At 40.3% G+C, this 16,687-nt stretch overlaps 1 protein-coding gene across 1 annotated transcript in view; it reads right to left on the reverse strand.

The window, feature by feature from the left end:
- Nucleotides 1–557: 557 nt before the first annotated feature.
- acsf3 (acyl-CoA synthetase family member 3) overlaps nucleotides 558–16,687 on the reverse strand; it is a 36,382-nt gene continuing 20,252 nt past the window's right edge. The window contains exons 8-10 of the mRNA XM_030098330.1: nucleotides 6,120–6,254; nucleotides 5,383–5,494; nucleotides 558–1,655 (exon numbers count right to left, since the gene is read on the reverse strand). Coding sequence (XP_029954190.1) covers nucleotides 1,541–1,655; nucleotides 5,383–5,494; nucleotides 6,120–6,254 — 362 coding nt within the window. The 3' untranslated portion in view covers nucleotides 558–1,540. The remainder of the gene's footprint in view (nucleotides 1,656–5,382; nucleotides 5,495–6,119; nucleotides 6,255–16,687) is intronic.

Consider the following 16,687-nt stretch of genomic DNA (forward strand, 5'->3'; position numbering starts at 1 on the left):
CGAGCGGTGTGAGAGGGTTAGTCAGATGGAGTGCGGGGCATCCAGCTGTGGTGTTGTGCTTTGCTGGAGAATCCACCCTCAGGCTCTCATCACACCTGTGTAACCACAGCTGCACCGAGAGAACAAGTGTAACAACACCGCTTCACAAAAAAATTGCGCGAAAAAAAAACAAAACAAACAAAAAAAACCCTCCAAAACACTGATGATCTAAAATGTTCAGAAAACACTTTTGATTTGCAGGAAAACATTTTCTGATGTTTAATACATTTTCAAAGCTTCTCCTTCAATTACACCTGTTAACACATTGCCTATTAATTATTTTTTTTTTATCTTCAGCGGTGATCCTCCTGCTCTCCAGTTCAAACTGCAGATGAGTAAACACCAACAAAACAGCAGAATGGAACAATAATACTCATCAGTCGAATTTCTAACTGTTTCCTCCCATTTACTGAGGCTCAGCTGCTGGAACTGCAGAACTCAAATCACCATCATAAAGACAAACAAAACAAAGAGGCAATGATTAAATATTTTCAAATTTATTTACAGTTTTTGGCAATTCCCATGTCTTCTTTAGTTTGCATACAGATTGTTTTACGTGCTCATTTTTGCTCACTGCAGAATCATTTCAGTAATGCATAATAATTGCATTTCTAAGTATTCTATGTCTGGACAGGCTTTTTAAACACTACTTCTAATATCACATGTGGATTTAATTCTTTTTGGATATTTTAAATTGAGTACAGTTGGCAGATTAGTTTGCACTTAAACTCTGCTGTGACTGTGTTATTTTTGCAACCTTTTGTGAAGGTTTGTTCTCTGTTATCCAAAACCCAGAGCACACTAAACAAGCAGACCCTAACCACAAGGTTTTAATGAACACAATAGTAAATATAAGGTGGCAGGTCTTAGATCGCCTTCCTGTTGCAGAACATCATTGTTAGTGTCTGTAAAAGCTGCATTTCTGCAATCACTTTGATTTTTTAAATCATTTTACACTCTGTAATGAGTTCTCTCGTTCTGTAAATACCATCATATCAATCCCACAAGTACAATTAGCCCAGAACACAGTACCGTTATGCACGTTATGAAAGGTCTTTTGTCTAATAAATACCCCCCCACCCCAAAGAAAAACAGCTTAGAACTGATGTTTAGAACACCACTATAAATAGAAGAAATTGAAATGATGAGATTAAAATCTTCCAGATGTAAACCACTGAACCGAACGTCAAATGAAAAGAGAAAGTCACAACAAGTTACTCGTTTCCTCGTCTCTTGTTGGAGCTCAGCTTCTGCTTCACACACCTTTAACCAAATTACAGATCAAAGTGATGATATCCAGAGAAACTGATGAAGCACTGTTTGTGATAATTGCTGTTTAGTGTAACAGAATTACCTTCACTGCTTTGTTTACGGCTGTTATCAAGTTACCTCGGGGATCAGGTCGCTCTAGGTGTTTATCCATGGAGCCGCTGGAGCGGCGAACGCCTGCAGATCTTTCAGCACCAGTCTATTTGCCGCCGCTGGCATAGAAGTTGTCCAGTCATGGAAAGAAGTGGCGCAGAAGGTCTTTCTTATTGACTTTCCCCATCTGATTCCTCGGCATCTCCTCCACCAGCACCAGGCCCGTAGGAATCATGTACGGGGCCATGTGCTCCCTGCAACGAACAGCCAAGTTACAACACCCAGGAGTGTTTTTTTATCAAGGCACACACACAAACCAGGATGAACAAAGGCAAACATGCACCATGGACACACACAACACTGATGGATGCACGAACATGAGCGGAAACACACACACACGTGCCACAACAGAAACAACAGAGGGGGGAAAAAAAAAAAACACAACAAAAACAAAAGCAAGTTGAAAACAATTGTGAAACAAAGGCTAGCCCCGTGGCAGAGCAGCCCAGATAAAGAAAGAAATGTCCTTCATACACTTTGCACCACTCCTGCCTAATATCCCCAATTCGCCTTCCAGACACAGACAATTCCCTCCCTACAAAACAATATAATCACTGAGAGATGGGGAAAAAAATAAAACAAATAATAAAGGGAAAAACAGAAGGCTGGGATAATTAAAAGTGTTTTATTTTTTCCTGCGTTGAGTGCTTAGATGTTACGTCAAATCTTGAGGCCCGGAGCTTTTTTATTATCTTTTAACCTAGTTTGTTTGTTTCTTTGTGAAAAAGTGTGTGTTTGTGTGTGTGTGTGTGTGTGTGTGTGTGTGTGTGTTCCTGTGTGCACTCCCTATGTGCGAGTGAGCATAATGACTCATACGGTTGCCATCAAACACTCCTTTCAGCAGATGTCTCCGTCTCGGTGACTCAGTGAGTAAAGTGTGAGCGAGTATATGTGCACACACACACACACACACACACACACACATACTCGTTTCGGTAATGGGGCTCGCTCATGTCACCAATTTCTCTGGGGCAGTGTGTGTGTGTGTGTGTGTGTGTGTGTGTGTGTGTGTGTGTGTGTGTGTGTGTGTGTGTGTGTGTATGTGTGTGTGTGTGTGTGTGTGTGTTCCAGACAGTGAGAGGGCACAGAGGGTGTGATAGAGATTCAGACTGACAGCTGAAGCCAGGGCACTGAAGAGTGAGCATCCATCTACTTGTTTCTGTCTCATTTTATCTCCTCGCTCTGCCCCTACACCCCGCCTCAGCACAGGGCTGACCGCTGGCACCACCCCTGGCCCAAAACGCTGTGTGTGTGTGTGTGTGTGTGTGTGTGTGTGTGTGTGTGTGTGTGTGTGTGTGTGTGTGTGTAGGCTCTATCATCACACGAAGCCTACAGACCTGCCACGGACATACGTGCACATGCAGGCTGATTGGTCTCCACTTTCACTAACTTTCTGCACACGACGATGAACCTCAACAAACCATTCCTACCTTCTTAACTCTGATCCTAAATCTGATTTTTTTTTTTTTTTTTTCTCACGTGCCCACATGTGAGTGTGCAAACAGATTCAGGCGCCATGAACGGCAATAAACACCCACACACACACACACAAACAGAGCTGTACACCTCAGAGATGTGAATAACCGACAGATGTGGGTTTTGAAGTGGCGTGGAAGACATAAGACGGACGGGGAGGGCGAAGAAAAGCTCGGAAAAAAATGTGTTGGAATGAATTTTCCAAATAACGGATTGAAGATTGAAATAGACGGCTGTTTTAAAGTTTGCAATATGAAAGACTGCGTGTCACCGGTACGCAAAATAAACTCCCCTGACGTTTAGAAAGGAAGCGGGGAAAACACTGCTGGTCGGATGAAGCCCGGTAACAATCATTTGTTCGCTTCCTTCACGTCTTCCTCTTCTCCATCTCCTGTCTTCGGCTCTGCTCCCCTCATTAGTCCATCCCTGGCCTCTCTTTCTCTCACAGCCTTCACCATTGATCCGAGGACTTGGGGGCCGGCCACTGGGGAGATTCTGCTCGACTATCTCACAGAGCTGCACGGCCTTCATTTGCTTACCGTAGACTGACAAAGAGCTGCGTGGGCTGTGTTCTTAAATCAGAAAAAAAGATTTAACCAAGACAGCGTCAGAACTCCTTTGTAGTAATGGGATGTTTCTTTTGTGTTTTGTTGGTGTGAGTAGTAAGGATGATAGATAGCAGGGGAGTTATTCAGGTCACAGTCTCCACTGGTGGCGCAGGTTTAGAGGCTACCTGTGTGTGGAAAACACTTTTCAAGGTGGCGGGTGGTCTAGTGGTGAGAGGTACACTTTCTGGGAATTTAAAGAAAAAAAGGGGGTTTTACAGATGTTAATACAACTAAACTAAATTCCAAGAAAGGGAATTTAGTGGAATATATACTGTGTGTGGTCTGTTTGTCTCTTTAGAGACCAAAAGTTATTTGGTGCAATTAGAGCAAAAAAATAAGTTTGACCAATGCAAATTTGAAGCACAAAAACTAGACCGACGATGTTACTTCAAAGTGATGACGACTTAAACTTGTACCTGAAAAATGGACTAAATGGATTATTTGAGACAGATACTCATACAAAATTCCCAAAGGCTTTTTTTTAAGGTGTTTTGGAGCTAAATACCTGAAATACTGTCAGAGTCCAACAGTGGTTAAACTAACCTACAGGCTTCACCTTTTTTCCCCACTAACAAGAGGGCAGAGGGGCTAAAACTACATTAATTCTTTACATAAATAGGAGAAGACATATAGATGCAAAATTAGATTTGGTTAAACTAGAAATGCAGATTCTAATTCTTTGCTTAGTTATAAGCAGAAATAACTTTAAAAGAAACTAAAAGTAAGTATTTACTAAAGTTAAAAAAAAAAAACAGGGAGTACCGGTATGTGAAATATCTCTTATTTTATAAACACATTATTGTAATACTATGCTTGTCAATGTAGACAACACAGCCAAATCGTTAGCCACGATTTTTTCATGCCTGAATTAACTTTTTTTTTTTAACCAGAAATGTAAAAAAAAAAACCCAACAAAAAACAAAACAAAAAAAACAAAAAAAAAAACAAGCATTAACCCGGTAATTCAGTGTAAACTCTTCCAATTTCCATTCAAGTCTTGTTTTCGAAGGACTTTTTGAAACAGACACAGGAAGACTTGGCTTTCAGTCAGTATTGATTTCTGTTGATCACACTGATTTCAGGACATGTTTTTGTGATCAAATGAAAAAGGCCTTCAGTAAAATATGTACTCGGGGAAAGAAATCCATTCAAATAGCATCACAAAGAACACTTTGCTATTTTCCACCATCGTAAGTCAGAAAATTCACTTGTCCTGATGCTGAAGCTGCATAGTGTTTTTAAGGAGGTGTTGCTTTCAGGGACATCAGGTCATTACACAGAGCAGAGGCTGGTTTGTTTTTTACAGCCTCGTGATGCTTATACTCAAGATTCTGCTTGACATTTGAAAACAACAGATTTATCTTCCTTTTCATACTATTTCCAATGCTATGCTGAAGGGAAGAGATGGGAGCCTTTTTGTGTGGTGACACTGAACGCAATGGTGTTTCGAGTAAATGTCTTTTTTTTTTTTTACATATCTTTTTACCTTTGGCAATTATCAGAAAATCAGGCGTCCAGTTCACAAATTCATATTCTGAAAAATACGAACGGAAAAAACTCCATTGACTTTTGTTCCAGTGAATCTGGAAGGTGGCAACCTCCAGGTTGATTTACAGAAACATGCAGCTCTGTGTTTGCAGTTGAAAGTGCACGGCAGTAAAACCTGAGTAAGGTTCCAGTGTTTGTCAGGCTCTATATTTAAACTGATTGCTGATGTCTCAGAATATCCTCTTAAAAACAAGACTCCTATCATGAACTGCTCATCTATTGCTAATCCTGAAGCCTGTAAAAATGATAAATTGAGCTGTGGCAGAATTGGTGAAGTCAGCCACTGTACCTGGCCCAGGTCTTCAGCTCTGGTAAGGTCATACTCTGGCCTTTCTTCAGCTGCACAACAGCGGTGACTTTCTGGCCCCATGTGGCGTCTGGAGCCCCGATCACAGCCACATCTGACAGATTAAACATCACACAAATCACACATTTCTCAATCCACTGGCATGTCTCTCATTTAATAATAAAAGCTGAATGTTGGGGTGTTTTCTTGACAAAAATGTTTATTGTGTCAATATTAATTTGTATGAAAATGAATGAGATACCCTACAAAAAGGTGGGCTGCACTATTGTCGTTTTATTGATTTAAAAACCTGGAACTACTGAATGCTGATTAACTGACTGATGAACTCATCAGGCATTGACGTTTATAGACAGGTGCATCCAGTGTTGAGGAAAGGTATTTAGAGTTCAAGTTGTTTCCTCTCTTTGACTCTCCTCTGAAGAGCAGCAACATGGGACCTCAAAACAACTCTCAAAGCTTTCAATGCAAATAGCACATTTTCTGTTAATCCAATGAATCTAATTTCACGACTGATATCTTACTGTGTCCACCATGATATATTAAGATGAAGTTGCTGATAAAAAACATCTAATAATTTATAAATGAAAATAATGGAAATTCTCAGGAGTGCCCAAACATTTTCATACAACTGTATAATGGTTTCTTGCAACAGAAATATGTGAAAAACACGAAAGCACATTGTGACCCACACCTGAAATAAGTGTGTATAATCCTCTCACCTATGATGTCCGGATGAGCCAGGAGGTGACGCTCCACCTCGAGTGCACTGATTTTGTAACCTCCGCTCTTGATAATGTCGACGCTGGTGCGACCCATGATCCAGTACACACCATCCTTAAAGACTGCTGTATCCCCTGACCAGGACAGGAAGAAAGATACAAAATGACCATTAGTGTTGTTTATGGGGAAGATGGAGTTGTACAGGGGGCACAAAAGAAAACATGAGAACTGCACATTAAGGTTTTAGAGTAAAATCAACAAAGGCAAGTCAACTGCTTTGCATGTTTTTGCATATGATTAGAAGAAAACATCAAGTAATTTGATCAATATAGCACCTTATAGGGAGCCAAAGACAAGTAAAATGAAATCATACAAATGACAAGAACAAGCAGAATAAACTTTGATCTTAAAAGGGGCCAGAATATGTATTTTACACTAATAACATTCATATGATAGCAACTAGCTGAAGAGAGGGATTGAAAAATGGAATGCATATCTGAATGATGTGCAGTCCATTTTGAAAGAATTCAAAGTTTGAGTCATGTAGCAACAGAATATGAATGACTTTCATTTGTAAATGCATCAAATAACAAATAATTTTTGGGGGGTGTGAACTTATTCAATAATCTGAGCATTTATAGTCCTGTGAGAGAGCAGTCACTACTTCAGTAAAGTGAATGAACAAAGTGTTATCTTGAGGTTTTCAGGATTGAGTTAAAAAACTAAGTGAAAATGATTATATGAAATAAAATATAAAATATAATGATAATGTAATAAAACCAATTATGAAAATAAAAATCAGTCATAAACTCAGAAACATACAGTGTAAAATACTTTTAGGTAGGGTAAACTTTGTTATTGCCGATGTTCATGCATGTGTGTTTAGAAAGCAGTGGATGGATGAGTGTTCAGATCCCTCCTGGTTTCACACACACACACACTCACACTCACACACACACATATAGGTGTCTGTGCGACAGGTGGGGGGGAAGGTGAGTACGGCATGCGGGGTGAGGGACGCAGCTGGGCCTGGGGATGACGATCGGAGGAAATGGGTCACTATGGCTGAGCAGAGAGAGACGGAGGGGGAGAAAAATGGTGGGAGGAGGAAGAAAAGAAGGAAGAGGAAGATGTCCTTTTGGATTATTGCAGGTGGTGTATCCACAGCTGGTACCAGGAGGACAGGAGAGCAAGTGTGTGTGTGTGTGTGTGTGTGTGTGTGTGTGTGTGTGATGAAGTTAAGGCGGGTGTTGTAGTTTCAGTTGGAGGGCTGGGCTGAGGAGTCAGTAAGGGTCAGCGGCAGGGGACACAGCTGTGGGCAGACTATCAGCGAGGCAGAGGACGATCCATCTGTGATGTCTGAGGAAAGTTTATTGATATGACCTGGAGTTTTTTTTCTCCTTTATAACAGAGTACAAAGGGACACAGCAAGGTTGTCAACATTACACCTCATGATGAAAATTTTAAAAAAAAATTACTTAAAGGATTCAAACTTTTTTTTCTTCTGTTTTTGCATTTTCATTGACATGTTTATTATTATCAGTCTTCCTCCACTGTTCTTCCGATGTAGCTGGCAGGTAGTTGGGAGGCTCGTTTGTTTGCTTGAACCTTAAACATCTGGGCAGAGCAAAGTGAAAGAAGAAGCACCATCTGGTCCACCCCCACCTCTCTCAATGGCCCCCCCTCTCAGGTTATCCCACTGAGGAACCATACTTGCATTTATCCAGATATAAAAACACAACAGAAATCCCTGCATGAATTATACACTCCAAGATTTATGTTTGTGCTCTAATTAATGAATTTGGTTATTTGGTTGAATTGATTACTCTCTCCATCATAATTGTAGTTTGTGGCCTTTGTTGAAATGAGTGTTATGTTTACTGGAAATAATGTATTCAAGAGTACAATAGGAAATTCTACTTTGTGTCATTAGCTAGCCTGAAGGCCAGCAACAATGCAATAATGGTGAGAAAAAAAAACTGATTAATGAATAAAACAACTTGCATGAGTACACAAGGTTTTCCATTGTGAGGAAATAAGACCATGGAGGTGGGGGGTCAAACATAAAGCCTGTACGCCGGATCCAGGTCGAGAGACGAGCCTGCAAAGAGTAAAAGTAATATCACAGGGCCTGCCAAATTTTCAACTAAAGCAACAACTGTTCCTAATCTGTCCTAATTCCAGTCTGTTAAATATGCTTGTAAAAAAAAAGTGCATGAAATGTAGACATTTTAATACAAACAGCAACTTCAGAAATACTGTTATTTATATGTTAGTATGCTGTGTTTTAAATGGTTTGTCCATACTGGGATCAAAGGGGGGAACTGTGTGACCCCTGACCTAAAGAGAGTTTGACACATCTGATCTAGATCAGCGTACAGAGGATATGCTACAGCAAAAAGTGTCCTTTCATAGATAACTTACAAATAGAAATTAAAAAAAAGCACGATTGCACCTTTGTTTTTGCTGCACAAAACAATAATAATCTTCAATGTTTCAGAATAAAACCCAAAGAAACTTCAGAAATTATTTGCTTCTTCAAACAGATGGAGGAGACCCTCAAGAACAAAATGTCACGTTGACTTTGGTTCCAGTAATATTCAGACGATACTCACTGACCTTCTCATCTAATTCTCAACAAAAGCATAATTCACCAACATAATCCAAATGTGTTTGCGTAGTCTCTTCTCAAATATGGTTCTGTTAGGAACATTTAGAGTTAAATTGCGACTCGACAAACGCCTCGACAGGAAAAATCTGTCTGAAATATTGAGTCAATAAAACAAAACAACTGTGCCGCCTTACATGGAATCAACACAATAAAGCCCGGTAGGAGAGGGATTATATGCTGATGGCAGCCTGTTTTTACTGCCATCTTCCATTTGTCCTCTATTCCATCATTTAATCTCATTTGCTCTGTGCTCTAACCCTGCATCCATCCGTCCATCCATCCATCTTCCCTTTATGTCCACGTTTTCCCTCCCCACCTTCCACTGCGTCCGTGTCAGCCAAACACAAACAACTGGGCTTTTCTTCTCCCGCTCGGTCCATACTCCTTATTTTCAACCCGCAACCTCTCAAACATCTCTCATCACATCTCCTGCTTCCTTCTCTCCACCTATCTTCCTGTCTCCTCTTCCCCCGCTTGCCTCTCCACCTCTGCATCAATAGAGGGCCCATCTGTTCCCATACATCATGCACTTCATTTCAGTTTATTAGCTGGGATAAATCATAAATATTTCATTATACATCACGGGCGGCTGTCGCCTGCACACCGACAATTTATCACCGCTGCCCTCTCTGCTGGCTTGCCACGGCGGCTATAAGCTTTCCAGTCTATTAAACAAGATTGATACAGTGTGTAAATTTAGATATTGGGAATTTCTTCACAGACCACTGCTCCTCACTGATAGGCCGGGGTAACGGGAGAGGAGAGGGAGAATGGAGGAGCGAACAGAGGGGGAGTCGAGAAGCTTGGTTGGGTCTTAACACCACTATCAGGGTGGTTGCAGTTTTCCCTCGCCGCCTGCTCTTTTGCATGAGAGGGTAAAATAAAAAAATTTAAAAAAAAAATAAAAAAATACTGGGATAATTTGGTTTCAGCCGTGGCTGTAGCTCTCTCATCTTATGCAAATAGATGTGGAGAGAAGAGCAGTTTACATGCACATTGATAAGCTGTTGGTGTGTCTTGTGTGGATATGCACAAGATGGAAATACCATGAAGTCCATCCATCTGGCTGGGAGGGTTGCACTGTAAAGAATGAAAACAGCAATAATGAAGCAATCTTTGACAAAAGGGTTGAAAAGGAAGAGTCATAAAACATCGTCAGATAGAGTTTGAAGTACTTATACAGGACTCTCTGACCTTGTCTCTTTGAGGAGGGGGGAATGACGGGGGATAGAACAGCATGTTTGGAGAGACGTACAAGAGGGAATAGTGGGAATAGCGATTGGAGAAGACAGACTGATAAAAGAGAAACGGAGGGCGGGAGAGAGATTGTTGGGAACTGTGTTACTGGGACGTACACACACACACATATACAGTAAGTACTGACAATATACACACGCACACACACATCCACACACACACACAACTTCAGGCATCAGAGACTCTCTGCCATTATGTGTTATGGCGTCTGAGGCAGATATGGCCGAATGGCTTTCTTAATTAAAACGATAAGAAGCCTAATTGCACTGGGCTTTCATCTCATTCTGAGGCATTAAAGAAAGTGAAGGCAAGGAGTGTGGAGGAAAAAAAAAAAAAAAAAGAGGAAATAAAAACAGATCAAGAATTTAACTGAGGATGGAGGGCAGAGAAAAGTTCCATGATGTCTTTCAGACAACAAGAACATGACATTAGTTGTCTCTGTGGAACTCGTCCTTGGTTACAGTTGAAATAAAAAAAACAAGCAGAAAATCAATACGGAGTAAATTAGAACCATCAGTTATAATTTTGTTAACAGAGTTGTGTGTTATCAGCAGCTGTAATGATACTGCCTGCAGCAATCATCAAACATTACTGTATCAAAAATAAATGAATGGAAAAAAAATAAAAATAAAAGGCTGTGAAGCAGACCTGGGCGTTGTATGGCCTGCAGGCCACAAACAGCTCTCAGTCATCCCTGACTGGCCCAAGAGAGCTAAATGAAAATTTATAAATCATATGATAATTAGACTACAGGATGCATGCAATACAGTTGATTGGTATTAATTTTGAATGTAGGTGCTCTATTTTATTTCCGTTGGTGCTTTCTGATGCACCCTTTCCTGCCATTTATTGATCAGTTTTAATAGATATACACATTAAAGATGTAAAGAGAACAAAAAAAATAAAACTAAATAAACAAGTGCACCCTGTTCAAAAAAGGAGTAGGAAGATACATTATAATTTACATTTCTGAACACGACTATACCATTACACAGTGCAGAGTAGAGCCCACTACAGCAGTCCTGGGTTTAAAGACATTTTCTTTCTAAACAAAAAACAGTGGCTTCATTTAAGCTGTAGTTTTCTTTTAAGTTTTGTGGGAGTAATTTTCTCGACAGGTTCTACAATAAACCTGAGAAATGTGAAAAATCTGAAATGACGGGAATTCAGCTGGTTGTAAGAGAAATTGAGAGTGACACGCTGCAGAAACATCGGATGCTTTATCATCAGTGCAGGTTACTGTCAGCATTTTATGTTTACATGAATGAATATAGAAAAAAATTACAACATTTGGATGGAACCAGCGATGGGGTTTTTACCCAGCAGATAAATTGTTTTTTGTTTTTTTCCATTTTCGTTTTCGTTTTTGTCCACAAAATAAATCAGGAAAGTGGGAGGCGTGTGTCTGTATTAAAAGCTCCTTCAGACGGGAACAACTTGCCAATATCTATTAGATGGAGTGGCTCTTTTCATTTCTTTAGGACTTCATTAACATTCTTGATAAAGACATCATACTGTTGCTTTTTAATTGTGATAATCATTTGCTCTTGTCCATTGATGTATATTTACCACTTGTAATGTCTTCAAACATTTAAGAATCCAAAACTACTAACCTACCTATTTTACTTTAAATGTTAATTACAATAGTGTTGCGCTTTAGTTGGTTGGGAGGGATAGAAAATTAAAGCTCTTGTGAGCATTGTCTGTTGTATGTTATTGTGCTTTTATTTTCTGGATTTGTGTTTTGAACTCATTGACAAAATGATCAATCTCAATGGATTATGTATCAATACGATAAGTACAGTAACAGGGTCAGCGCAGGTAAGCGCAGGTAAACTCAGGTGACTTTAGCTTTAGAGTGATGCTATGCTAAAGTTACACAAGTAACACAACTTGAAAGAGTCATTCGATGGCTTAAAGTAAATATAAATTACCAGGTTGGCACAGTTTGTACTTGTGTTTCACATGACTGAACATGTAAAATCTACTAATTATTTAGTTGTAAGACCACATGTCGTACAGTCACGTTGAAGCTTAGTCCAGGTGAGAAAGGTTACAGGTTTTACCGAATTGTGCCTCTTGACCTTGCAAACAAAGCGTTTGCCACTCTCCCTGAGTATCTACTCAACAAACCCTCTGCAGGCGGGCGGCAGAGGAGGGTCTCCACGCTCAGGCTGCCTTTCTGTTGCTTCAAAAAAATGTCAGGATTGATTTGATATGTGTTAAAAGTAATTGTGTGTGTAATAATAATAAATTAATAAAAAATAGTTTCATCACGCAAATAAATTGTGAATAATTTCACCTGAAATGTAACTGTGTCGTGGCCCCATCTGACTCCTATTCAAAACTTCAGACGGACAGAGTCTGGACATGTGGCTTTTCTTAGACGAAAAGCGTGTGAAAGTAAAGGGCAGAGTGTGACATATGACAAAGGCCAACATCACAAAAACACTCCAGCCTGCCGCCACAAGCCTCCCTGCAAGAGGTGTGGAAGAGAGAGCGGGAACTGAAAAATCACAGAAACCATTTCTGTGGAGGTGAATGGAGTCATTTATAAGACTTCCAGGACCTTCAAGCCCCATTAACAGATTTGTGCTGTTCTGAAAATTGAGAGAAATAAGTCTTTGTAACTCAATGTGATGCGAGTTCGACCTTGATCTCAGCACCACATGCTTGTTTTTGTGTACACGCCCCACTCAACCCTGGAGATGTGGCTGGCATTTAGCTTCCTTTAAAGAGCAGACTCTGACAGATGAAATAAAAACATGTCCAGCCATTTATTCTTCGATAGTTTTGGATTTCTAATACCAGTCCGAATGGGTTAGAAAGGCACAAACATTTATCAAAAAAAAATATAATTTGGGATTGAAATTAAAACAGCTTTTACAAAAATACATCTGGCTTCGGCCATTAGAATTAAACTTAGAAAAATCATCTAAAAATGATTTTAATATATTCAATATCAAGACAAACAAATTTCTCAATATGTGGGAGTTGTTTGATAGTTTTTCAGGGCACTGCAAAGTTCATGTTAAAGAAAAAATACCGGTACATGCTGATAAAGCTTTTGTGTGACTACATGGTCATACTTAAGACATTTTTCAGAGTAAAAATAAAAGTACAGACTCAATTTCTTTACTTGAGTGTTGTATTAATGAATAAAACTAGTTATTTGTATGCATAATGTAAAGATACAACTTTAGGTGGGTTTTTTTTTGGAAGGCATTTTGAATAATTTTCCGGTAGTGTCACAAGCCACATGTACACACTGCACATCAGAGTAAACACAATCTTTTCATATTCATCATGATTCAAACTGGATCGTGACTTTGAGTCAGACAAAAATATATAACTAAAACCTTGCGGATCAGAACTGAGTACACCACATTATGGCAACATTTTAAAACAACAAACGCAAACACACCTTTCTTAAACCAAACATTTTTTTCCTTTAAAAGTTGACACTTTCCAGATGCCGTGTGACGGACATGGAGTGTTTATACATGTCTCTGCACAAGCATCACTCGAGTGTTGTGTGTGTGAGGCCGGTGGCGTGACGCTTCCCCTCTGTGGGAAGGCAAAAGTGGACTCGGAGTGTTTCATCACATTCAGCACAACTTCAGCTCTCTCGCTGCGGGCTCGAACCGAGCGCCCTCCATTACCGCAGCGACGAGAGCCTTATCTGTTCAAAGATGAGAGAGGTCTAAATGTGAGTCATGCCTCTCAGAGTGACTGTAAACACTTAGCATATATGAATATTAATGTTCCACATTAAAGCCCCGACGCCGAGATGGAAGTGTTAATGAGGATAAATAACAGACAGCCAAGCAGTGAAATCTCAGCTCTGACATTATTTATCATCCTTAACTTTTGTCACAGCTCCTTTTTTAGTAATTAATATCGAACAAGAAAGCACTTTGCACTTGGATGAGTGATCTAATTTGTTTAATATAATGCAATTAAAGGAGCTTGAATTGCTTTATGTTAATGCTATACTGATTGCAGCCCTTGCTGGTTTTCCATTCTTACAGCAGATAACAGGCTGAACTTGGGGATTGATGTCTGTTTCAGATCAGCCATGTTCATCAAGGGGACTATTTAACTGCTGTTTACGTGCACCTACACAGAACTGAATCACCAGATCGGATCTCAAAAAAGACGTGTGGCGACCACGATTGCGACGTCTGGCTGCCAAACAAAGCAGACTTCATATCTCAGAATAGCTGTTGTTTTGGTTTTCTTTGAAATCAAGCAACTTCAAGACTTCAAGACAAGATTCAAAGAAGTGTGACAGCAGAGTTCTGCACAACAGTTGACAGAAATACCAGATGTTTTTTTCCAATTTGTAAAAAAAAAAAAACAAGAACAGTTTGAGTAGATTTACCTGCAGCCAGGGTTCATAAACAGAGAGCCCCATGTATTGTCACCTCGGCTCTAAATGTTACAGGGACGGCTGATTCGAACAAGCTGCTGGGGGAGAGGCAGGGTGTTGAAGGAATCCCACAGGGAGCTCTGACATTGGAGTTAGGAGGACACAGTGTAACTTGGGGTGAAATATGACATTGGGAACCCAGAGAGGGACGGAGGCAGGGCAGAGGGGGTGAGAGCGCAGCCGGGAGCGAAGGAACGATGCACAAATGACTAGTGATGGCTCTGCAGGATATGAGCCACACTTCTGTCTGTCTGCTGAAACGTTCGCCCGCGGATCCGATGCTCACCTTTACAGCTGGGGTTACAACTCTCGCAGGCACGCAGACACACACACACACACACACACACGCTTTTCCTCACATGCGCGCTTTAACACTCACGCTGTGTGAAAACAGTGTTTCATACAGAAAGTTCTCAAACACGAGCCTCTGCATCATTTTTCTAATTCGAGCCAACTTGCGAAGGCAAACCTGATCAAAATATATTGTGCTACATTTATCCCTAATTCTAGCTCTAAGAAGATTCATTTGGCTCGCGTTAATAGGTTCTGTGAGAGTAAGCCATTAGGAGTGTGAAACCGAGGTAAAATGCCGTAAAAAGATTTAACCCTCTTGTTAACATTTCTGCCCCCGAGCAGTAAATGAAATAAATAATTAATACTTTGATAAGGCAGGGCTAATAGTCAGCCCTCAAGCACCAACTTCCTCCACGCTGTCTCCAACACGCAAAACTCTTTACTTATCACAGAAATGCGAGCTGCTAAATGCCAAAGTGGTCCCTGTCTTCTCACAAGTTGTTACTAATTTATGCATTCAGAAACTTCAGGAATCTTCAGAATATCATTATCCGTTCTGGGAGGAGTGCGCAGCCCTCGTGACACCGGCTTAGCACAAATCTCTCCACCGCCGGTGGTTTACGGCCTGCTCCTCCTCACCTGGGCTGCTGCCAGATCAGAGCATTTACATGTGCACATCGAACTTGACAACAAAAGCTTTCACAGTCTCGTCCGCCGGAGCTGAACTCTCAGTTTTGGACGGCAGACGGACTGCTTTGCAAAAGCACAAAAGGAGGGTTAAAAAAGCGCGAGGGGATCAATGTGCTGGGAGATGTTTGTGAAGATAAGTGGAAAGAGAGAGAACGCTCGGATGACAGCTTCCCTATAGAGCTGCCAATCATGCCAAACAGCACCTGCTCGCGCTGGAGAAGACACCTCTGGCCAGCTGAGACCTCATCGATCCAAACTATCACACGTTTTCAAACTTCACTTTTCTTCGGTCATCTCTCCTTTGCCTCCTCTTCCTATCGACCTGCCAGTCTGCCCGATTAGCTTTACTTTCTTTTCTGACTTAATTTTCCAGTCTGTGGCAGCCGCACAGTACAAACTGTATAGATGTTTCCATCTGGAGACTAATTTTTTTTTTTTTTGTGAGACTAATTTAAATATTAGAACATTGGAACATTTCCGCTGTCTCATTTGACAAATTTCCCCCCTTTTTCTCCAGTTGTAGGTTGAAAATCAAGTCGACTGATTCAGTTTTTTTTTTTTTTTAATTTGGCTACAGATATCAGAAGGTACTTCTGCAATGATATATATCTTCTGGTGAACGTTACTTAAAGCTTCAAATCGATGTGGCATGATAAAGAAATTTAGCTTAAAGACATGACTAAGAAATCAGCACTATAAACAAACACGCATGAACAGTTCTACTACATTTTGTACATATTTTTTTTTTATTTTCAGCACTAAGCAAGCTGACATTTAATTGGATACTCTCATTCAGTTTTCTTCTACAATAACTTAGTAGCACTAAACCAGATTACCAGTAAAACCAACCTTTTTCCCCAAACACATGATATACAATGTGCTGTTCATCTGAGTGTGTTATTTTTTTCACACTCCTTTTAAAACCTAATAAGCCTCAAATAAACACAAAGTTCCAACAAGACTTTAAAAAGTCTTAAATTCCACCCATCAATGTATTTTCTAAAGGGCTTCATCTTGTCCTGGGTCGTGGGGTTCTGGAGCCGGGTAGACCCTCGACACACTGCCAGTATTAAACTGTTCCATTAAATTTCTATGCAGCAGCAAATGTGCACACATCTACCTACGTCCTCCTAAAAGGGACAAAACTGAAATGTTTCAAACCCTCTTCACAGTTCTACTGAGGGTTCATGGAAATAAGAAAAATAAATCTTTCTCATAAGATG

This window comes from Salarias fasciatus, chromosome 1 (genome assembly GCF_902148845.1).
Source record: "Salarias fasciatus chromosome 1, fSalaFa1.1, whole genome shotgun sequence".
In the NCBI taxonomy this organism is placed as follows: domain Eukaryota; kingdom Metazoa; phylum Chordata; class Actinopteri; order Blenniiformes; family Blenniidae; genus Salarias; species Salarias fasciatus.